At 37.3% G+C, this 18395-nt stretch overlaps 1 protein-coding gene across 2 annotated transcripts; it reads right to left on the bottom strand.

Moving 5' to 3' along the window:
* Nucleotides 1-82: 82 nt before the first annotated feature.
* LOC122409753 (vacuolar protein sorting-associated protein 13A-like) lies at nt 83-17071 on the bottom strand. 2 transcript variants are annotated; one of them, XM_043417525.1, is made up of 52 exons: nt 16792-17071; nt 16568-16675; nt 16255-16381; nt 15908-16067; nt 15442-15653; nt 15188-15362; nt 14640-15112; nt 14352-14573; nt 14141-14253; nt 13849-14057; nt 13480-13646; nt 13277-13394; nt 12904-13197; nt 12664-12796; nt 12295-12525; nt 12072-12211; nt 11897-11994; nt 11601-11800; nt 11348-11527; nt 11002-11191; nt 10750-10919; nt 10265-10648; nt 9504-9670; nt 9169-9421; nt 9027-9078; nt 8576-8913; nt 8306-8447; nt 7892-8193; nt 7630-7807; nt 7349-7540; nt 7008-7255; nt 6665-6932; nt 6431-6585; nt 6080-6282; nt 5669-6005; nt 5338-5550; nt 4782-5255; nt 4443-4712; nt 3992-4342; nt 3661-3849; nt 3419-3553; nt 3187-3338; nt 2925-3096; nt 2574-2761; nt 2298-2484; nt 2061-2198; nt 1875-1992; nt 1661-1805; nt 1482-1548; nt 1077-1222; nt 846-972; nt 83-458 (listed from the first exon to the last, which is right to left on the bottom strand). In XM_043417525.1, the coding sequence occupies exons 1-52, from the start codon at nt 16930-16932 to the stop codon at nt 318-320; spliced, it is 10293 nt and encodes a 3430-aa protein (XP_043273460.1). In that variant the 5' UTR covers nt 16933-17071; the 3' UTR covers nt 83-317. The 2 variants fall into 2 exon arrangements, with proteins under 2 accessions (XP_043273460.1, XP_043273461.1); XM_043417526.1 differs by having other exon boundaries at nt 7636-7807.
* Between the last annotated feature and the right edge of the window lie 1324 nt (nt 17072-18395).

Raw genomic sequence — 18395 nt, 5'->3', positions numbered from 1 at the left:
GAAATTTCATGATTGTAATTATAAGGAATAGATTCACATCATGGACAATAGCGTTGGGATTATAGCAGTATTCTCACAATCCTTCGTTCAGGTTCTTGTATTTTAGTACAGTTCGCGAGACCTCGTCGAAGCTCGAACTTTTCAAGGGCCCGGACACGAGGGTTGTGAAAAAAATGATCTTTTCGTTCAGTATTTCTCTGTTGATTTTCTATGACGTTTCATTGCAAACGCGGCAAGATGTAGCATAGGGAATCAATGAAATAATATACATCAATGTGTTTTCAATTGAGACATATATATAACTCTTCCAACGTTTCTTATGCTCCAAAACGTGGACTGATACTGCCCTCCATGTTCAATATCATGGCAGTATTTATTTTGCGATTCAGCCATTCCAAGGTTCCTTCGTGTTTGCTCTCCAAGTACCAGTCGGTCGATGGTGACGATTGACTTTCGCTCTTTAATTGGAAAAATTAAAAATAATAAATTATCATTTTGTTACGAAAGGAGGAACATTTTTCAAGCATTCTTCACCTTTGCTTCTAAAAACTTTCGGCTTTGCACGTCCGACATCGCGACGTTCAATAACGTTTGGACAATCGTGTACGAATGTAAATTAACAAAAAAAAAAAAAAAAGAGTGAGTGGTTCGATTGCCATTAATCGTAAGAAATTTTCCAGGGAAAGGTTTTTTCTCATTGTCGCGTAAACCCGAAATTTCTGTCAATTTTTTTTCAACTGTCTCGCGTTACGAGAATTATTGATAACGTTTTTTCATGTTATTGTCAAAACTACTTTTCGCTAATGGGGATCCTTTGCATTTATTCGTTTTATAAATATAATTACCTTATTTACATGAAGAAAAAGCTTTTCCTTTTGCACTGTTGGAGCCTTCGTGAGGTCTTTCATCTCGACGGTCCAGGCGATCGTCCACGGACCCCATATACAACGTTTTTCTATTAGATATATTCGCCTGCAAGGAACAATATTTTCGGGTTTCACAATATTCTTCGTAATTGTCATTTTTTGACGGTAAAAAATTTCACTTCTCTCTACGCGGAGCCGTTCTCAACTTACTGCAAAGATATCAGAGCAATGTGCTTTCCATCTTCCGAAAGTGCAGCATGCGCCCAGTACGATTCTCCGTTCGTATAGTCAGTTTTTCTCACAGTATTCAAGAGGTGCATGCCCCTTGCTTTGTACGTTGAATATAGTTCCACCGTCTAGAACGAAAACAAAAAGGAATAAATAGCCGCAGACGCAGAGTGCACGGTTGGCAACATCCACGAGTAATCACAGTCTGAGAAATAAAAATTTCTTCATCGAACAAGACCCCAATTAGTTGGTCGACAAATTATCGAGTTTATTGAAAAAATAAATTGTTCAATTTCTATGATTTCGTTAAAGTGGATGGTGCTCGATGAATAAAATTCATTTCTTTATGTACAAACGTGAGAATTGTCAATGAAACTTTCGTCGTACCGAATATGGATTAATGTAGCGAGGAAATCGAGAGCGCGATACGAAGCTGTATCCCATTTCTTGTGCTCTACATAAGAAAAGAAAGTATTTTTTCAATATTGGCAAAAAAATGATTGTAAACGGTGTGTTCATCGACAACGCAACGACTGCGAGTATTTCTTAAATTAGGATTATCTCACCTTTTTATCGTGTCTAATATCAATCCTGGTTTTATTTTCAATGAATTTTTATCGTCTTCTACCTGAGTAAGGCTCAGGATGCCTTTGCCAAGGTTCTTTAGGGAGTATCTTAATTCCTCTTGATGTGTGTCTGGAAAATTATAGACTTTTTCATATCAATAGTAGAATTTGTTTGTAGCAACGTTGAACAATGGGTCAGTTCGGTTCTACGTACTGTCGGTCGGTTTTACAATCAATCCGGACATTTCTAGCTCTACACCGATCGAGAATGAACAATCAACCAATAGGACATGCTCCGGGGTCTCTGTACTCTCAAAACGTGCCAGACACTTCTGTGAACGCATTTTCATTGTTAATAATACAATGATACTTGATTCGTAGAAACTAACTCGATACTTGCCTTCGTACGGTTTGGTTCTACCTCGATAACATTAAAATTAATTATGGAAGTTGGTTGACCGTCCATCGACGTGTAGCCCAAAAAACAGGACACGTCGTAACTCAACATTTCTGCAGTCTCGTCGCCTTGGAGCATTACCTGCCCAGGTGAGAAGAAAAAAACACATTTTCCTTGAACTCTTAGAAAACAATCGAAAATCTTTCGGTCGTTGATCGTTAACTTTGAGATAAGACTTGCCGTATCCGTATCGTAAAAACGATCTCCCGGTGATTTGAAATTGTAACCGTACGGATTCCCGAGTACTGTCATCGAAAGAACCAGCACGTTATATTGATGCTTCATTTCCGCTTTATAATTCTGCCATAATTCTAACAATAATTCTGTATTGTCAATCGTTACACCACTCTTCTCGAAGTAAGGTAATCTGTGAATGAAAAAGACAATGATCATCGCACAAGCCTCAAATATAATCTACGAGGAAAAATAAAAAAAATAATAAATCGAAAATCCTACCTGAATTCAGCGCACTTTAAAAATGTTCCGTTGCAAGCGTATCCGAATATGGATTTGATAACGTTGCAATAATCGTCTGGATTCGATCTCATTGTCTGAGCTTCTGCTGAAGCTAATAATTTGACGTGCAACTTTATCGGAGATACGTGCAAATACTCCAGCACGGTTTTTCTCCTAATCTCAGGTAACTGAAAAAAAAAACAAATTTTTTACAACCACAAAAATCAAATAATAAAAACGTTTTGTCATTATATTTTTGATTGGATTGGAATGTTCCCCAATGGGCTTACCAAATTTTCCAATATGAAACGAAACGTCAAAATTAATTAATTGTGTAGATTGATGACTCACCTTTTCACTCGCACCAGGCAGAGGAACATAGAAATTAGATAAATCAGATTTGAGCCTCGAAGCGATCGAGTGCTTGGTTTCAATTTTTTTTGAAAACAGGCCCTCCATTAGTTGTATTAAAAAGTCTTCTTGTAATTCTAAATGAATTTCTCTGATGACTAAATTGATTCTTCTGGAAAAAAAATTTTGTTTTTATACTGTCATCCGAAGTGTGACAACGACTTCCAGGTGTTTCCATAAAATATGACTAGTTTTTCATTACTTGTACACGTCGTAAGTAGCTTTTGTCTGCTTCAGCAGAGAAAATTCTACGCAATGTTTTAATCGTGGATTTCCTGAATGATTGGTAAAACATTTCTTCGAACCAGGCCTCAAAATTATTGGAAATACGGCATCGTGATTTTGATTGTCGATCTGTGCAAACAAAAATGAATACATTTTTCGATGAAAGTGTTTCCACTTTTTTTTCACGTTCGTTCGTTCCTCATACTCACTTGAATTCTATGTATATATCCTTGAACGTAAGTAAGTGTATGAGACTTTCGTACGTGTAGCCAAACACCTGGTGAATAAGTACGTCGCAATTTCCCAAAGAATGGCTTCGTCATGTGCATCTTTTTGAAGTTTACCTAACCCATTTTTTTTGGCATAACATAACACCAATGAGAGATCGTAAATCGAGGAATGAAGAGATGAATTATCGTGGAAAAAAATCACAAAGAGCCAGAAAGCTTACATCTATAAAATTTTCAAACTGGGCCTCCGACGACAAGCTCTTGTATTTGTCTTCCATCCAAGCGCTCAATTCCAAAGTAAGGGTTTTCCATCGTTTACCAATGTCAACTTCCCAGTGAGCGGCTGATTCATCGATGCATGCGTAGGTGAGCTCACGACATTTGTTATCCAATGAAGGCGATTCTACGACCTAAAGAGAAGAAAAATAGCAATGAAGGACTTTGGGAAAATCAACTTTTATTCATTTTTCAAAGAATAGCCCTGAACTCAAGTTTTAAATGGATCACTCATGAAAAATATATATCAGAAGGAAAAATAAATCTTTGACGCACAACGCTGAGGCCAATGCCAGCAAGGGCCAAAAATATTTCTCTCCTGCTGCATTCCGGATCGACTATACTCTTTGCTTTGATGAATATATTCTCGTCCTGGGTAAAAAGTAAAACACGTTGAGTTTTCTCCATGTAGCTGATCCAATAAACGACGGCTCGGTTTTTTCGAACTTTCTCGACATTCGGCGACTCGTTGTCGGCTTCGCTATCCGTGTCGTCGCTGCTACTGCAACCGGACATTGAATTCGCCGACGTCGAGAGTCGAGCGTCTTGAGATAATTTTTTCACTATCGGAGTCAGGGGAGAGCGACGAAGAGTGCGAAATGTTACAACTTCTTGGCCGTATCCGTCCTAAATAAATTTCAAATATAATAAATCCATAAGGAACACGTCACGTCTCAATGAAAATATTCGCAAAAAAAATCTACTCATAATTGCAATAAATAATCACCGTGTGAAATTGTGCCGAGTAGCCCTTAGTTTTACTGTTGTAAACATTCCAAACGAGTTCTCGATTTTCCGCAGGATCATCCCAAGTATAGAGTATACTTTGAAAAGGGCTCAAAAGTGCGACCTGACCGAGATTCAACTGATTCATTTTCAAGAATAAATCGTCACAGAGGTTGTCCACTCTGACGGGTGCGTCACCAGGTTGATATTTTTGAAAGGTCACGATGAAAGGTGAGTTATTTCCTCCGGAAACATCGACGCAAAGAGCTGACTGCGGAAGTGAGACAAAAATTGTGTGAGTCGAGTAAACAGGGAGAAACAAAGAGGTATAAAAACTTACTCCATTTTCCATTCGTAGTACGATTTTTCCGAATTTCGTAACGTCAAAATGTTGTGAAACCAACTGACTGCTTTTCCACTTCAATCGCATTCTCATGGATTCGGTATAGGGCCAAAAAGCTATACCTTGTCCAGGCAAAAGATCGTTCCACAAATCAGCATCTTCATTTTCTTCCATAAATCTCAGTGTTCTTTTGGTATCGTTTTTAATATAAAAATAGGGCAAAAATGTCACAATTTTCGTGAACAATGGTGACAAATTTGATGTTGCTATTTCAGCGAGGATTCGATATTTTCGCTTTCTTTCAAGATCTTTGCACGCTATCAGTGACATTGAGCTTATAGAATCGAGATTGAACGGCAATGACCAATCCGATTGGTGAGCTTTCAACATTATCATTTTTTTTCGGTTCTTCTTTTGCGAAAATACTATCAACTCTTCACCGGGTATGTCCACCGTATTGGAAAGTGATTCCTGGAATAATACAAACTTTGCATTTCACTTGGTAACGAAAGAAAATTACCGTACAGCCTCAACTTTCTTAATATATTATTACTTGTATCTGCAATGATAGGCCGGTCTTGTTGATGATCCAATATTGAGCGTAAATAACGACGGTCCAACTGGTTGCTTTGTTCAACTCGACGCAAAGGACGAATGGTTTTATGGCATCAGATTCACTATCGGCGAACATTTTGACGAACTTCTTCTCGAGTTCGCTATTTAATTTGAACGTTCCGGTCCACTGGGTTCCCAAATAATTTTGGATCTGAAATTGTCATGATTTTTTTAACGCTTTAACAAACACTCGTATATTCGTTCTTTCTACTATCGCTCTTTCCTCAAATTTTGTTTTTTTGTTAAACTTTTCTACAATGAACATTCACCTTGAAAATCACCGAAGAATCGCTATCGCATTTCAGAGAATAAACGTTGATTCTTTCACCAGGCTCGATTCTTACGTCGTACTCGATCGAGGGTACGTTGATGTCAATGACAAATGGTAGCTTATTGTCAAAAGACAAAGGTGGCACAATAGTGATGAGATATTGAGGCACCTGACAATTCGTTCGCACGAATTTTGGGCTCTCTGCGCAAGAAACTTTGACGCCAAACACAGAATTACAATTTTCCTCCTTCGAAATACAGTAAATGTCTTTGGGAACGTTAATATTCTCGCTCAATTCGCGCCAGCACATTCCTCGATCGCTCACTTGAAATTTCCTGTTATGCATTAAATATTTTATAATTGTATCCAGTAAAAAGCCGTTTTTTCTTTAGAAAAAATATACACTTACTCCGAATGCACTGGCAAAATGTGAATGGGAAAATGATAAGTAATGTAAAGAGGAACATTGTACGTGTCGTGAGGCTCTATGACCGCAATTCTCATATTATCATCAAAAGGATTGAGGGCCTCGCCGACATGAGGAAGCTGAAGCTTTTCGACCAATTGTTTTTTGTAATAAAGTCCAAGAGCGTAAGAAGTTTCGTTGCGGATCTGCAATTAATCATAAAAATAAGTATTAAAATCTTATGGTGTCTGTGTCCTTTCGATCATCGTCATCATTCAGTAAATTAAAACAAAATCCATCTGAGATTTCAGTATCATAAGATATTTTGCAGGGGGGAAATCTTCCCCGCGTTACCTGAAGCGGTGATCGAACTGTAATGGTTCGATGCAAGTGATGATCGGTTGAAACTTCGACGATCAAATGATATCGAACCTCGTGTTTTGCTGGTCGGAGAGATACAAGTTTGTAGCCTTGCCATTTTGGGCAATAAAGAAGGGTCTCGCCGAAACCTTAAACGGGAAGCAAAAATTTCTACGGGTAGAAAAAAAGTTGTGGAAAAAAATAAACAAAATAAAAGATCTATTTTACCATCGATGAATATTTTTAGGCTTTCCTCCGTCAAATTTCGATAAATCGTCATTGGCGAATTGTCGGTAAACATAATCGGGGAATTGAGTAATTTCTCACGATTATTTTCAACCTGATCATTAAAACTATTCTCGATAGTCATAAATTGGCTCGTTTCATCTGAATCGGGGAAGACTTGAGTTTCCGGGCTGCTCGGTACACTGACAGGCGATTCAGTCGTACGATATTCACGAGCTATTATTAATCGTGATTTGTTTTCGTTGCCAGTCTGAAAAAAGGAATAAAAAATGTAACCGAATGCAAAAAAGTTTCTTCAGAGATTAAAGGACAGCAGCAGTCATACCGTCTCTTCAACGCGCAGTTCTATTCGACTTGGATGACCAATTTCATTGTTGAGAACGAGTTTCCCAGCATTAGTAACGACTATTGGTATACCGGCACGACTTTTCGTGAATGTGTTGAGGACCGTTTCCAGAATGGAAATCGTGTTTGGGGTTATCGTGAAATCGATCCTTTTGTCAGCACTGATGATTACATACGTTGTGAGAGGATCGCCGTCAACCAGGGTGTTATTTACTTCAGCCGAACCATCTTCAACAGAATTAAAATATTTTTCATTTTCCATGGATAATTAAATAATTTTTCTTAAGAAAGAAACAGCAGCAGCAATAGTAAGATCCTCACTCGTTTCTACAACGTGCTCAGGTGTGAGTTCCAGTCCTTCGTCCTCGTATATGCTGGATGCATCCGAATCGTTGTCCTCTTCTTCACTATCATCCTTAGTGAATAAATGACTAAAAGTCCTAGCTAATTTTTCGGAATTTTCGTCGTCGTTTGAGTCAGAATCGTCCTCGTGATCGAAGGCGTAGTCGGAGTCTGAAACGAAGAAAATGTTTGTGATGTTCTGAAATGTCACAGTCGAGTAAGCGTTGAACGACATCCGGAGCTCCATTTGAATTTATTACGATTACTCTTCGGACACATGGTGACATCTGGACGAATAAATATCATGTCTTCATTAAAATCATCCTCGCTATCGATTGCTTCTCCTTTCTTTCGTTTTGGAGTACTGGCACTCTTTTTTATATGATTTGTGAAGACTGGACAACAAGAACCCAATCTGTACGCTTCAGCGTGATACATCTGCGAATCAAGCAATTTGAATTTTTTGTTTTATTTATTAACCGATTATTTTGAAGGTCCCCATAAGCTAATAAAGTTGCGAACCTTTATGGACAATTCCCACGAATTATAGGCCATGTCATCCTTCGTCGATAGTTCAATCAGAGGCTCCCAATTACCTCGACTCGGATTGTAACAGAAAGCATGAATTTTTATGCTCGATTCTATCTGAAATCTTTCGTCCACTGCGTTATACGTGCCACCGATTTCCAGTTCGGCTTTGATCATTGGTATCCTCTCAATCGTGTCCTCCATCTCGAGCAATATATGTATTGGCACAGGTTTAAAGTTGAATACTTGTACGTGGTTCGATCGATCAATCGACAAACGGCGTTTCATCGGTGCATCTTTAAATTGTTGGAAAAAATTATCGAATCAATCACTCACGATTTGACTGTTATAAAAATATGACACGAGGGTTTTTATTTTATTTTTTTTAAAGGAACTTAAGACACTCACATGGGATACTTTCCTTACACGGTACCACAAATACTTTTTTTGGCGACCACAAATCGATATGGTTTCCGGAGTTTTGATTACAATCGACCGTGTCAAATTTACTATCCATCAAGTTGAAAATTCCTGAAGCTTCTTTTATTATCTTGAAAAATCAAAATTTTTCTACAAATCGTGGCATTGGATAATTATAATGCAGTTTTTGTAAATATATATGAAACAAGAGAACACTCGTGATATTCTTTACTTTGTGAATAAAGTACGGTATTTTACCTCGTTCAATGTGTAAACGATTCCCGGTGATATATGAATATTAATAGAATTAATATCAACGTTCATTTGAACACGATTTTCAGTCTCAATTTCTTTGATGGATATTTCAACATCGCAAGGACGCAATACCCATTGTGGCAATTGTCGACGATATCGCTCCTGGCTTTTGCTCTTTGCAAGAAGGTTCGATAGGGAAAATACGATTGAAGATGAACCTACGTGCTGACTGCTTTCAACCGCCAATTCCGCTTGTATCAATATTGCATGAGCGTTGCTGGCTCTGAGATCAGCGAAAATAAGTATTTCCGGTTTTCTTACACGAATCGAAACGGATGTACCTTTAACAACGAATGCTTCAGTTGGTAATACAGATTTGGCTTCAATTTTATATAAGATGATAAAAATAAAAATTAAAAAAACATGCAAATGATATCATAAGGCTGGAAAATACCTGGCATATCTTGAGAATCTTGTGCATTTTCCGTATCTCTCTGGACGCACACCTGCAATGGAAATCTTGATTATTAATCATCTTCCTTGTCTGAAAGAAAAATTTCTTTATTTTGAAAAATGATTATTTTTCAAATAGTAACCGCGTGATCCTCAAAAGCATCGTTGACGACTCCTTGCTCGATTTTTTCATGTGGCAACGAGTCGACGAAATATCTAGTCAAATGCAAGAAAAACGGTATCGAAAGATTGACTCTCGTCTCCTCGACGAGCATATCGATACAACGGTCGCCTGTCGGAGCTTGCGTAAAGGTGAAGTCGAATACCGGAGGCTCCGACACCGAAACACACGACTCGAAATTCATTCCTGCCGATTTCGCTGGCGATTGAATGATTCTGTGGCATTAAAAAATTCAATAATTTATTTGATAATTTACTGCTAAATTTTTCTTGTTATTTTTCTTATATTCATACGCACTTCCTTATGACGGCAGCTTCTTTGCGCGTATCTTCCAATACACAGGTTCGCAGCGATACTTTAACAGTCATGCTTCGATTACTGTAGAGATCAAAGTACGAGACGATCTCACCGAATGTCAATTTTCCTAAACCATTGTTCAAATCCCGAACTGGTGAACTCAATACCTGGAGAAATTCAATATATTTATGTTAAAAAATATAATGCATGGTCAAAGTCTCATTTATTTTCTCTTGAGGAAATTCAGAGGAAAGGATTGTGTTCTACGTGACGGAATATAAAAAAAAAGTCGAGCCAAAAAAAATTATAAGAATGTCGATTCATACACCGAAAGAATTTCCGTTCGCTATAGTATTCCTTTTGTTTTCATTTAAAATTGAATGTAACTCATGAGTAATCTTCTGACTCAAGTTTTTTTTTTCTATCCTGAGATTTTGGTAATGTGCCAAAAGATTCTTTCGGTGCATCGACATGAATAAATACATGAGTAAGCAAATAAATGAACAAATACATAAATAAATCTTACGTGAAGAAAACATCGATGTGCTGTATGATTGGAAAATACGTATTGAACCCAAAAGACAAAGCTTCCTAGTGTAGAACATAGAAGAGCGTTAAAATTTCGTTTCGCAATAAATTAAAGGTACTTGTGATGCGAGAAACAATAAAAAAAAAAATATAATTAAAAAAAAAAAAATTCATACATGATGGAAAATCAAAATGATTATAAGCCTCTGAGCCGATATTATGCATTTTTGTACCTCGTCCGTGTCGGAGAAGAGATTTAATTGCAAGCCATCAAGAGTTAATTTCATAGAAATTTCGCAGATTGGTTGTTCTTCCTGGCTCAAAAAAGCCTCAAGCTTTTTTACCATGGCTTCATCCATGTTGAATCTCGCGGCGTTTGATTTACTCGTATTTTCGACACTGACGATCGTCCCATCACAATCGGGATAAATTTTTGTTATATTTTCTTCCCATATATTGACGATGGACGCGAAATCTTTTTGTCCCAGATTTATCAGAAGACTGTCAACCGATCCATGCATCTCGAACAAACCGAAAGTTTGAAAACCCAACATGCTACGAAACTCGGTATTCCTTTTCACGTCCAATCGAATTTGTATGGGCTCAACGATAGGCTCCTACGTGAGAAAAATTCATTAGTAATTTATCCCCATTTTTGTTTCCAATATTCTGAAAAAGTTTTGTTTCGATTGCACAAATAAAATACTCTGACATTGACCTGCATTTTTAGAACTCCGGCCAGCGTCATAATGGCTCTCGATATTGTCATTGACGTGAGCTTTATTAAAATATTATCAATGATAGAAACATGAGTTTCAACACTACTCGAATCTTCAGAATTACGAGGCTTTCCATTATTTTTGAAAAAATTTTCAATGGTCAGTATACCTGAAACAGCATACAACAGTTGAATCAGTTCCAAATGTATTGAATTTTCATTATTTTTCCTAACCCGAGGTAGGAATCTTACCCATGTCGAAAACGAGGACGCTCGGATTGTCCCGATTTTGAGGAAAAAGTAATGTAGGCCCTTGTATGTCGATGGATAAGTGTAGTTTCGTTGAACTCGTGCGAAATTCTTCTATTGCCTTGAGTACCATAATTTTTACTTTTTCGATTGGCAAAGCGGCGAACAAACGTTCAAACGGTTGCATGAAGTACTGAAAGTTGAAACAGTATTTCGTTAATGCACAATTAAAATTTGTTTTTTTTCTCATTAGTGAGAAAGAAAATGATGTTGACGGATTTATAGGCCGCATGGTAATTCATAGAGGGTAGATAATGAAAATATGGGATTAAAACAACCCCAAACATACCCGGCACTGAATCAACATCTCCGAATGTAAAACGCAGTTTATTTTACCAACGGAAAGCTTGAATGATCCGTCGGATTTGACATCGTCGGGGCTACTCCCAATGTCGGAACACGAATAGAGTTTCGGAGAATGTCTCACGTATTTCAAATCAAATACTCCGTCTTCGTCGGTCGTCATTGCCTTTGGTGGATATTAAAAAACATGATAAAAAACATTTCTTCGATAAATTTGACAATGTGGTGTATGAACTCACCTTGGGGTACAAAGTTATATCTCTCAAGTCATCGATCGTTAAACCACGCAAGTGTACTCTGAGAATCATTCGCTGATTGGCGTTGTAAACACAGTCGCTCTCGGCACCGATTATTTTCATTTCAAAGAAATCTGAATCCTTGTCACATAATCGGAGAACGAAAGAATTTAAGCGGGCTGAGTAACTCAATTTGATTGCACCTGTATATTCCGATTAGCACACAAAAAATTATCCATTAATTTTTCTTTCAGTTTCGTTATTTCGTATCTTCGATTTTGTAATTCGAGAAAGTTTACCTGGTGGTACAGGTGGATCGCACTCCACACTCTTTTTGAAGAATCCCATTCCGTATCGTACAACAGACCACACGTCGTAAATCTTGGCATAACGCAATCTGCATTAATAAAATACGCAATTTATCATAAGAATTTATGAATCCGAAAATGATACTAAATAATTTGTGTAACCCACGTCATCACGCTCGAGCAATAATGCTTCAATTTGAGAAAAGCTTGACGATGGAAAACGATGTTCAAATTCGTAATGTTCAGTACGAGTGATTGTTCGATGCTCCTGAAGTGCGATTTAAAATCAGGGCAGTTAGCTTTAACCTTGACAGTGAGAAAAGACAAATATTATAAAATCGTAGAGCAAAAAATACATGGTACTAATGAAGAAAATAGCCGAGCCGTACTTTTCGGTATGAGGCACTGATGACGTCGTAAGATCCGTCAGTGGATATAAGCTCGAGATAAGACCCTGTTATTCCTGCATTCGTTTTATCGGCTAGGACAATGCTTCCAACGCCGAATTGAAACGCGGGTCCGTATTCCATTAATGCAGCTTCGAAATACATTGTGCAAAGTCTTAGAACCAAGTACGGTTTTTCACGACCGTCCGATGTAGTAACGGCATGAAACGACAACTGTCAAGAAGAATCCATTGTTCAGTGCGATTTCATCATTGTGCCGAATTCCCATGAATTGATGAAATTTTATTGTTTGTATGTAAATCATACTGATATTAGGGTTACTTCGTAAGAAGTACCGTTAAAAAAGCTTACTTCCCCGATGACGATTCGAAGTAATAGATCGACGTGGTTGTGCGGCGATATATTGTCGTCGAAACCTGATAAATTCAAAGATCTCATCCATTGTTCCAAATCCTCTTCACTGAATTCCGAAGATATAACACTTCTGTGGGAAAGTGTGAATAATACCGAACAGAATATCATAAATCGATTATTAGTAAATTCACACATTATTCATTATATCTACGCAGAGAAAAGGAAAAAATAGTTCACCTTACGGATTCCGTAACCGTACAGGTAGGAATGGTGCTTGTACGGTATTCGGATTTTTCACGTCCCATTATGAATGAGGACAAAGTTATGATCGATCTTACGCGCATTAACTCCTTCGAGGTTATGAGAATATTCTCGATCGTTTCTTCGCGTACTCTCATTAGGCTCATTCGAAACTCTTCGATGTCTTCGATCCTCGGGATCCACATTTTATTGAGAAAAACACAAACGTGCCATAACTTGCCTTTCGAGAGATTGAATTTTATGTTGGAAAATGAAACGTTCAATTTAAGTCTGAAAATTCAATAATTTTTGTTTAAAATTTTCAAAAGTTCAACATTAGTCCATCGTCTGTTTCTACGTTTCATCTTACCTTGGCAATAAACGATAATCAGGTTTTATACTACACGACAGAGTCACATTGGCTTGAATTTTAGGTATCAAATGACTTTCCGAGTCTTTCAATTTTCGAGATTCTCGCCATTCGTCGCCTATGTGAAATGTGATTCAATCATTTTAATGATATAGCGATTCGATTTTTTTTTTTCGACTGCATGTGCTAAGTGTGATCGGTACCTGAGTGAGAAATCAATACTTGGGCATCGGTCCAAACTAAGTGGATGCGATCGTACAATAATTCCTCCAATTCCATCAATGTCGCATCCTCAAGCTGGACGTCGACAGCTTGCAATTCACTCTTAAAAGTCATTCTACCGAGATCGACCAGTAAAATATTTCCGCCTCTGAAATTGAGACAAGTTTTATGGTTTTCAGTAATTCACTACTATCAATCCACTGTTGCAGGAATGAAAATCTCTCGCTTTAGTCTGAAATATATGATTTGAATAATTGACTCGACTATTTTATTTTTACCATCAACGAGAGACCTTCAATTCTTTGCTCATTCTTTCGTAGACCTGTGCTAGGAAATATTAATATACTAACTCTTGCAGTGAATTGAGCTCCGGAAAAACAATGTACGGTCCTTTGATATCCAATTTCAAATGAATTCTCAATCTTCTTGACACAATGGATTTAATTAGGTTCGCCAGAATGTCCTTGGTACTTCGATACAATTCGTGAATGCTCAGTGTAAAATGTTTGACGTGTGACTTGTTGCGTTTAAAAAACATGCCAATTTCACGAACAGCATGCTGTAATAGAGAGTCGTTACAGTTATACTTGCAGCCAGCAACATTATGATTTCACTTTTTGTTTTTCGAATCAACTCGTTTACCCCATGATAAGTAACTTCAAACGCCTCCAGTCTGATATTTATATCGTAATTGAAATCGGCAGTGGATGGATTTTTCTCGAAGTCAATTGCTAGGAAATTAGCATAAACGTTGCCTGTAAAAAAAAGAATGAAATAGCTTGTTTTCTTTTTCTCCGAGGCACAATGATTTATTGATGGTTGCCCTCAAGCTTCGTGTTTTAATCGAACTTACCCGTTAGAATATTATCAGCGGTAACGAGAGGTATCAAATCCCCATCAGCGGATACTCCCTCGATAACGAAACTCTCAGCCCGTGCAGATATTTTGTAGGCAAATAATTCTGGACGCGTTTCAATGCTCGCCAGAAATTGGGTAACGGTCATTACGAAAATTTCGTGATCGTTGCTAAAGAGACTCAACGACCAGTTGGCTAGAGTAAAATTGTACTTCCGATCTATAACAATTATAATTATAATATAACAATTATAATTATTATTACAATTGTAATGATAATACTTGCCAATATGCTTTGGGATTTTGTCTATTTTGAATTTATTTTCCAGGTCGTTGGTGGCGATAGCAGTGGGTTTTTTACACTCAGGGCTTGCGGATTGAACCAAGTTATCCGGAATCTTTTCGCAATTAACGATCAATCTCATGTTCGAGCCTTGACCAGCCTCCACACTTACACACTCTGGTGCTTTTTTTTTAAGGTCAATTTTTGCATGTTCACGAGCAATAATAATATTCAACGGTGTAAGATTATCCTCATATTTCTGTAGATCTAGTTTGAGCTCCGTATCGTTTGGACGTAGCAATGTATGCATGAACGTCTCTTTATACAATTTGTAATTTTTCCTATGTTTTTGCACATATTCCCAAGTGTAGGGTTTTATGTTATACTCAAGAACAGCGCTGTAAGCGTATTTCCACCAAACTCTGCAATCTTCGCTCACTCTCACTACCGGATGGTTTTTGTTGTGAAGTTTGGATCTAGACGGATGAGAAATATTTTTTTTCCAAAATATTCAATTGACCTAGAGATTTTGCAAGCCTTCCATTGTTTACCTTTCTGTAGATCCTTGTTTATATGATTCCCAGAGCCGACACAAAGCTGCAAATTGATCATCGGACAATTGCATAGCAACATCTTGGAGTACAACATCAACTAACATGCGAGAAACTTGTCCCTCGCTGCTTTTATTGACAATAACTTTGATCTTGGTAGTGAAGGGCTTGATTACTGAAAAAATCAAACAAAAAATTAATGATTATTCCAAGCAGGAAAAAACTAAAAGATGAAAAATTTATATTTTGTTTACGGAAGTGAAAATCTTTGTTGTTCATCCCAAAAATTTGTAGCGAACGATTCATTATCGTTTTCCATTCAAGAAGATTTGAGAATTCCCATTTTTCAGGATAGTTTGGCAACGAAGGTTCCGCATCAGGATCCATGTAGAGGCTTAGCGACTCAGCTCTTATCAATTGATAAACAGAGGTTGCTGTTACCGGTGTAACGCCGGGTTTCCATTTACTGTTTTTACAAAGATTGTGTGAGTATTCGAGAAAAGACACAAATTTTCACTTTTATTCTCGTTTTCAACGATCTTATAGCATGAGGTATGATTCAAGCTTCTATTTATTCATGTAATTAAAAAACATTTGACGTGAAACTATTTTTTACTTCCTCTATTCAAGCTTCTTATTTCAAATTAATTTTTATGAAGTATGTTTGACAGTAAGATCGATATCAACAGCTGGAAAATTCATGAAAAAATCGAGACTCACTTATTCGTTGTAGCCATAGAAAAACTTTGCACACACAGTCCGCAGGCGACGTGTCGATCTGCAAAGCTCTCCTCATATCTTATATGAACATTGTTGACTGTTATTTGAAAATTCTTCACCACCGATAGCATCAAACTATCTAGGACATTTGATGGAAGGCCTAGTCATAACAAGAATGAAATTACACGATTTTAGATTTTTTAATTTCCTGCTAAAAAAAATTGGTTGCATCGATCGAAAACGAATCTTTCCGGGGACGTGTAATAATTTTGAGTTATTCATTCATCAACTTTAATTTAAACATAATAACGTGATATTTTCTCAAAATTTAATAAATATTTATCAACCTGGTCCGAGTAATCCCTCGCCCTCGAGATCTTCGAGTATTTTTTTTTTTGCAGCTCTCGTGAGCCTTTTTTGTATTTCATGATTGTATCTGCCCGATGTAGCAGGTACAGCAACGATGTAAATGTCCTAGAGCCGAGGAAAAAATGATGCTTTCGTTTCGACAATTTTTCAAATATCTTCATAATAAAAACGAGATTATGATTGGTGTTCACTTTGAAGTTATTGAACAATAGCTAGTATATTATAAAGTTTATCGTAATCCTATACATATATGCATATATATTGATCATGTATTATTATATTCATCTCTACCTCGATCGACAGGATGATTGGTTGCGTAAATAGACCCGTCCACGGTATTTTTAACGATACTTTGCCGATAATACCGATTTCAACACGAATCGGCAAGCCCAGCTGATACTATAGCGAATGTAAATTATTATACGATTGAATTAATCATATTTTTATCGATTCATATAACAAATCATCACAGAGAATGAAATTTTTTAACTGAACTTGACCCATCAAATACATACCAGTGATTCTGGTTTTAGTTTCAAGTCTGTCAGATAAGTTTCACCCGAGAATATTCCAACATTGAAGTGTTCTGTATCGAGGTCCTCGACATATCTTCCCAATAAGCGATTGAGAAAAGCGGCAACTGCACCTTCAAACATTTTTTCGACTCTCTCTTTGGATACTTTGTTCGCAGGAAAGGGGGACAAAATATTTTTATTTTTTCGGTTTCGGGAGATTATTCCTACAAACCCGACCTAACGACGTTCCGTCCAGCGCCATAACCTCACAAATATGATGTTATGTACAGCCTGGAAGGCACCAGTCAGTTAAGATCATGCGCGACAGCTACAGCTGGTTTTATTGATTTTTATTTTGTGTTACACTGCTTTATATATGGACCAACACAACATGTGCAATTCATCCGCAGAGTTCTCTCTGCTGTGTATTAAACGATTTTTTACCACACATGCGCCGAAAGTTCAACTTTCCGAAATCGGAAGGTTGAATTTTCGGTGCATGTGTGGTGAAAAATTGTATACACTCCACGTGTGTAATATAATTCGTGTCGTCGTGTCCCTTATTTTCGTTTCATCTTCGAGGGTTCGAGGACCAATAATATATAGCCGATCGCAAAAGTGTATATATATTGGCGCCAATTATTAAGCCTTGTCGCTCTTTCAGCCTCCTTCAAAATACCTTTTGAACAGTCGCTCATACGAATTTCAAGAAAATTTATTCTTCCTGGTATGACAAACACAACAAAATTAATCTCTTCTTTTCTTTATTGCGTTTTGATATCTTTTCGCATTCTCAGTGCCAACCTTTTGTCCGTGTTTTCTTTAGGACAAAATGATACACATCATTTCGTCGACGAGAGAATCCATTTACATGAATGAAAACCAATGTCCCTCTTTGTTGTTAATTACATGACCGCGTTAATACTTTTCAGGCTCATCTACACGACAAAAGTCAATCCGTATTCGTATCTACGTCAAATGTTTATTTTTTCTGCGTTATCAGTCCTATTATTTTATTATTTCTCTATTACAAGTTATTGGGATATATTTGCTTCCTTATATATATACGTAGGGAGAGATCCCTATACGTATATATATCCCAATAACTTGTTGCTTAGCTGACCCCGTGGCCAACCGTGGCTGCGTGAGGAGCTTTTCTTTTTCAATCGATTTTACCAAGTTTAACAAATACACGTTGCTTTTCAGAGACCATAATAAAGACTTATCGACGGAAAGAAAGCGTTGTCGTTTTCAAACTGCTAAATGTATATGCAGGGAGATCGAAAATTTTCCGAACTATATAGTAGTTGGCATTTTATGGACATAATAATTGTCGTATTGAAATATCTTTACGGATTCTTTTTTTTTTTATCCAATGGCTGTGCTCGCGCTCTGCAGCAACTTGATCACTTATTGACCCTTCGAAACATACGGCCATATATACAATGATACAAATTTCGCAATATTATCGAAGTCTCCCTGATCGCCCCGATCCTAACTCGCAACTTCAGGAGCTTGGACGCGACATCCGACGTCAATTGAGCGTTCTACCAAGACGAGATTGATTTGCTCGCGACCTCACCTTCGGTAGGTAAACAAAGAAT

This window comes from Venturia canescens, chromosome 4 (assembly GCF_019457755.1).
Source record: "Venturia canescens isolate UGA chromosome 4, ASM1945775v1, whole genome shotgun sequence".
Taxonomy (NCBI): Eukaryota; Metazoa; Arthropoda; class Insecta; order Hymenoptera; family Ichneumonidae; genus Venturia; species Venturia canescens.
Note: the sequence above shows the minus strand (reverse complement) of the source record. Positions and strands in the feature narration are given on the sequence as shown.